General features: G+C 37.9%; 1 protein-coding gene across 7 annotated transcripts; it reads right to left on the bottom strand.

The window, feature by feature from the left end:
* Positions 1-843: 843 nt before the first annotated feature.
* On the bottom strand, positions 844-5528 carry LOC110867871 (telomere repeat-binding protein 3-like). Of its 7 annotated transcripts, XR_004861861.1 has the most exons (13): positions 5370-5528; positions 5208-5292; positions 5073-5138; positions 4951-5001; positions 4780-4845; positions 4539-4665; positions 4204-4453; positions 4041-4130; positions 3484-3753; positions 3242-3313; positions 2540-2836; positions 1523-1680; positions 844-1347 (listed from the first exon to the last, which is right to left on the bottom strand). XR_004861861.1 is itself a non-coding variant. In XM_035975099.1 (5 exons), the coding sequence occupies exons 3-5, from the start codon at positions 2773-2775 to the stop codon at positions 1244-1246; spliced, it is 498 nt and encodes a 165-aa protein (XP_035830992.1). In that variant the 5' UTR covers positions 2776-2836; positions 3242-3313; positions 3484-3838; the 3' UTR covers positions 844-1243. The 7 variants fall into 7 exon arrangements, 1 of the variants encoding a protein (XP_035830992.1); XR_004861860.1 differs by having other exon boundaries at positions 4951-5138; XR_004861862.1 differs by lacking the exon at positions 4780-4845.
* Positions 5529-5935: the final 407 nt, after the last annotated feature.

The following is a 5935-nucleotide window of genomic DNA, read 5'->3' as shown; positions in this document are numbered from 1 at the left end:
ACACAACACTTGTTAATAATTCTAATGGTGTGCATGAGAAGGTTCAGTTCAGTTGGGTCGTAACTAAAATCTAAATTTTTGGTTAAGATACTTCAAAACCGGTCATGGGGATTTAAAGATTTTTAAAAAGATGTAAACAAACTGAACTGCGCCAAGCCAACAAAAGCACAACCATAAGCTCAAAACTAATCAAATCAATCCGCCTAACTTGTTTTTCTTAAGAAGCTAAGAGTTTAAACTAAGCCACACTGCATTATTACTTTTGTAATCTAAAATGATGAGTTTTCATGTCGGTTTGGTTTAAAAAATAGCTAACAGTTTAAACCGAAGTTGAAGTTGATATGGCACACCACCACATATAAGGAAGAACTATTAAAAGGATGGCGAAAAATCGGAAGCATGTAACATAAAATGGAGAAGAAAAAACAACTTTTTTTACGTGTGATGATAAAAGGATGAAAAAGTAAGATGCATTATTATGACAGTAAATTGAGTAGTTGACCAAAAACAATAGCGATAGGTTTGACTTTATTTGACTTGAGAATCTCTCTATCGATGTAGCTCTTGATGTAACTTTCTATGGCGTTTAACGATTGTTTGGTTTATTAGCGTGAGTCGAAACTCAACTTTTTTTTTAAATTTTTATTGAATTTATAAATAACTAATATAACTGCAAGAACAATATTATCACAAAACTAATTTAACTTTTTTTAATATGGGATTTAGGAGGATTTTATGCATTTTAATACATTCCAGACGACTTTCATCCTGTTTGAAAACTTATAACTGAAGCAATATACAACTTGTAAACATAGAATTAAAGAACTCATTATAGTTCTTATATATCAGCAGCAGAGAATTAGATTTTGATTTTCATTAATGAAACACAATCCAACTATTTATTAATAACAAAATAACCACAATCAATCTACTTGTTAACCATTCGACAGTTGAGTCGGATCTGACCATCAGTTCCAGTTATAACCTTAAGCCCACCCATCCCAGCCATTGAAAAAGCAAACTGCAGCTTAAAATCTGGAATCGGCGAAGCATATTCATCGCTTAACATACGTGTCACCCCCATAGCGAAGCTGTTGGTCGACGCCTAAAACAACTTTATTGGTCAACACTTGCGAGTAGTAGGAGTTGGTAAAGAACTGGTCCAGGTTGCTCGGGTTTAAGTTTATGAGCGGGTTAGGTTGACCCAGCCTCGTCTTTGGAGGGCATCCGTTCCTTAAGTAACTCAATGTAGATTCTTCCATTGTGGGGTCGGTTTTCCAGTGTTGTTGAAGTTGTATAGGCGATCATGAATGTTAATGCATCGAACTCTTCCCATCATATGTGCTCCTAAAAGTTATAAATTTTATTGAGAAGTTATAAAAAAATGTGTGACTAAAGAGTGCGGTTCTGGCAATATTTAGAGTTTGGTCTTTCGTGATCATAATATCAGCATGCTTGACTTGCAAGTAATTATCAGTGTGTTATAAATATAGGAACAATATTGTTAGAATAGATGGCTTACCTAGGAGTGTAACCATGTCTTGCACATCTAAACCTTTAGATTCAAAGTATGCCAAAGATGATTCCCACGAAATGGAAGGCAAGCGAAGTCGATCCATGCTGCGTTCGATGAAAGTCCGTCTCTTCTTCCTAAGAAACCAGGTTCGACTGTCCACCAGACTGTTTACATTTCACATAAAGTTGACTTGAATGTTACTCAAACATACTTTTCAAATAGGGAGGGGTTGATGTTTAAAAACTGTTGGGAGTAATAAACCCTTTAGGCCATTGGGTATGGGGCTTGGGTTGGGGCGTGGGTTGGGTGAAAACGCCCAAGCCACCACCCCGGGGGCTTGGGTTAGGGCTTGGGTTTGGGCGTCGCCCCCTTTGGCGTGGGTTTGAAGCCGGGCGTGGGGCGGGCTAGCAAGGTGACATGGCAGGCTCTCAATGGCCATGTGTCAACTCATGCCCCCAACCCAAGCCCCACCATACCCCATGGGCGTGGGTTTTTTTTCCCATTCCACATGTCAACCAAGCCCCAACCCAAGCCCCGCCATACCCCACGGTCTTAATGTATGATGTAATTTTATAACAAATATTTTAATACTGCTGACCGCACAGCTTGGTTATCTTGTTTAGTTATATAAGTTATAAACAACTGATTCATTTGTACGCTGCGGATTCATTTGCAAAAAAAAAAAATTACAAGTGTTTCGAGCCAAGCAACCCGACCCGTTTTAATCGATACCCAACCAGCCCGGCCCAGCCCACTAATTAAATCACATACTGGAAAGAAGTCTGTTTATAAGCCGCCCAGAAAAATATAACTGTCATCATCGCTAAGTAACTACCGAGAACGACACTGGTTTAAATAGTATACCCATACCAACTTCAAGATAGGCTTATTTACAAAACGATTTTTATGGTTTAGAAATTAACTCACTGGCATTAGGTTTAGAAATTAAACGGCTGAAAAATCTGTCATCCTGTTTCTTTTTTTATTGAGGTTTCATATAAACTCGTAATGATAATATTATACCTTCCTGTTCCAAGCTTCTCAACACCTTTGACTAAAGCTTCCACTTCGGAAACAGAAAACGGACGACGAATCCTGCGTTGTGCCACCTCAGCTCCCTTTGGCTTCCTCATGGGGACCACCGCCAGCTCACCCGCGTTACTATCCGGAACCGTTAATAACTCCTTTGAATCCAAACCACTTCTATCATCCACTGACATCTCATGATCACTTTCAGTTATATTCCTAGAAATCGTCATTGGCGAATCCGCATGCTGCTGGAATGCTACTTCATTAGCTACCGTCTGAGATGGCAAATACCTGATACAAGATCATCAATTTGTTAAAGTCGGTAACAATTATTTACAACGGTTTACCATTTAACTGGTTTCTGGCTTACTGATGGGACCAGTACCCATGCGTGATTAACACCCGGTCTAGCAGTTCTTGAGACACCGGCTCACCTCTCCTTTGCTACGGTGATATTCTGGCCGTGTACACCAGTGTATCGCGCATGGGTACTGGTCCAATCAACAAGCCAAGAACTGCTAGACCGGGTGTTAATCGCGCATTGGCTGCATTCTCTGTCCAACTACCTGTGACTATCTAAGAAAAATAATTTTATGGATTGTGTTAAATGTCTCAATTTCCCTTCAACAATGATATAAAAGAAAATTCTTACATGATAACTTTATCATTATCCAAAAGTACATGTAAAAAACCAACCTGTGAACTCCAAGTCATTTGCCATTCACCTTCGATGAGCTGCTATTCACCCTTGGTAACAGTTTGATTCACCTGCAAGACGGCAAATATTTGAGAAGAGTTTTTGAATTAAATGATTCCATGGTTCATAATTGTAAAGATCTGAAATAGCACTTGCATAGTTGCATCACTGAACTACCAGAAAAAATTAGCAGACAAATTAAGGTTGTCCGTCAATGAAGATGTACTTTAGAAACACTTACATCTGGGTATATACAATCGCCAACATACAATATCTCATCTCCATGTATGCCTAAAGAATTTTCAACCATCTGAGCTTCCATCGTCACAAGCTTCACCCGCTCGATCGTCTTTCGAACCGACATAATCTCCTTCGATATCTCACCGACTCGATCCAAATTCACTTTTTATAAGCTCGGCTCGATTAAAAAAGAAGTCGCTTCATTATTCAAAGTTGGGCACTCCCAACAAAGTGTATCTTGCATCATCCGATCCAATTAGCGGGATATACTCTGATCCTCGTAACATAACAATAGATTAAAATGTTAAGTCCAGATCACAAAAATAAATACACGTATTTTAAAGGAATAGAAAATATATTTGTCATTGCACAGATCATCCTAAAGGTTTAGATTGCTACATCCATATTGTTTTGTATTATACTAAATATCTTATCTTTTGTCACAAAGTTATTAGGAAATGGATATAAAAAATTCGGGTCAATAACCCACCCCAACCCGTTTTGACCCATATCAAAAATGACCTGTCTTAGAGCAATGATAACATTTTAAAACATTACCTTAGTGAGATTATCAATCAGAGATCTCCATTACCTTAGTGAGATTATCAATCATGCAGCAAATGCTTGTTCACCACAACAAACTCACCACTGCAGACGAAAATAACTGGTTAAAGTTTTATATTATTCTTTTATATCTTTTTATGTAACAGAAATTAGCTACCTTAAAACCCGACGGCTGTAGATATTGGAAGTGTAGGGCTCAAAACACTCGTTATTTCCAAGAAATTGACTTGTTGAAGCAGTTGGCATTGGTGCTACAAGTAGTGATTTTCTTACACCATTTTTGGCTATCATTGAACGGAGCACTTTCAAGAATGTAACTGAGAGCAGACCTCCTCAGAAATATTGTGCATAAATTCAAGCTCAGTCTGGGCCTGAATTATATTCATATAAGTCCAGCTGGCTGATAGCTGCAAGATACACATAATAATTCATTTCAGAGTAAAAAAACAAACTTCTTTACGGAAATAAAACCCTGAATTAAAGAACATATACCACATTTGTCATCTTCAATTCATAGCAGGCCCGTTCAAGGTGGAACTGAAGAGGTTGACTTGCCTAGGCTTCGAACAAACCACATGATTCATCTTCATTAAGTCATGTTTTGCAACAAACTCATCACCTGCTCCAATAGAATCGTATGAATTAAATCTGCTAACTTCAAAAGCTACAATAAAACCCTAGATCTTAGACAGGGAACAAATTCGAACTATTTTAAATTATTTTATCGAATTACTCTACAAGATGTGAAATCCACAGTGGCTAGGTAGAACATCAAAACCGGTTGGTTACCCTCCAACACCTGAGCCACCATAAATCCCATAAAAACTCTTCAATCAAAAACAATTAAACTCAAAATTTAAAACATGGGTCGACACAAAAATCAACTAAACAATCGATTAATTACCTTATACCAGATCTAAAAGTTTGACCGTGTTAGGGTTTGTGAGCAGCAGATCTAAAAGCTCAGTTGCATGTTAAATCATCAAATTTTCAAAGGAAATAACCACAATCAACAAAAAATCTTACCTTATACGCATTAGGGTTTGGGGGCCGTAGATCTAAAAGTGTCTGTGGCATCTCTTCTACGTCGATCTGTGGTGAGCACATGTTAAATCATCAAATTTTCATAAGGAAATAACCACAATCAACAACAAATCTTACCTTATACCAGATCTGAATGTTTGAACGCATTAGGGTTTGGGGGCCGTAGATCTAAAAGTGTCAGTTGCACCTCTTCTCCGTCGATCTGTGGTGAACACATATTCATAGGAAATAACAATCAAATCTTCAAAGGAAATAACCACAATCAACAGTAAATCTTACCTTACGGTTGTCGAGTGGTCAGAATGCCAACTTAACCAGACAACCACCATCAATAGCAGCCGAAAAAAAGCAAAATCTCAAATAGATCTGGTGAAGATAGCTTGGTGTTTCTGAATCGCCAAGAGGAGAAGAGAGAAACGGAGGCGGATAAGAATGAGGATATTTGTGAAACCCTAATTTGTGTCCGTGTTTTTTGTTTCAGTGACTAAAAGGGTATAATTGGGATAGTAAATGTTGTTTTGCTTTAGTGGGATGTACATTATGCATTAAAGGTGTTTTAAGGAAATTTTAATGACCTTAAGATGTCCTTTGGATATGCTTATTAATATAGTATAGATATAGATATATATAGGGTTAGGATTTAGAGAAAACAGGGGAAAGTGTGAGAACGGTGAGAACGGTTATTGATCGTCAGGTCAAAACAATCTATGGACTAGATTGGCGCGGTGGCGTTATCGTAAATAACACCAATTCTATTAAGTAGACGCGCTTCATTAAGGGTAAAAGGGTCTTTTACCGCTCAAATTCAAAACGCCACCAAAAAATGATAACACGCCATTCAAAAC

This window comes from Helianthus annuus, chromosome 7 (assembly GCF_002127325.2).
Source record: "Helianthus annuus cultivar XRQ/B chromosome 7, HanXRQr2.0-SUNRISE, whole genome shotgun sequence".
NCBI lineage: Eukaryota > Viridiplantae > Streptophyta > Magnoliopsida > Asterales > Asteraceae > Helianthus > Helianthus annuus.
Note: the sequence above shows the minus strand (reverse complement) of the source record. Positions and strands in the feature narration are given on the sequence as shown.

Coding starts and splice junctions, on each gene's coding strand:
- LOC110867871 (XM_035975099.1), bottom strand. CDS start 2,775: ATGACGATTTCTAGGAATATAACTGAAAGTGATCATGAGATGTCAGTG. Junction 1,681..2,539: donor GAGAAGCTTGGAACAGGAAG/GTATAATATTAT, acceptor AAATGTAAACAG/TCTGGTGGACAGTCGAACCT. Junction 1,348..1,522: donor AGACATGGTTACACTCCTAG/GTAAGCCATCTA, acceptor TATAACTTTTAG/GAGCACATATGATGGGAAGA.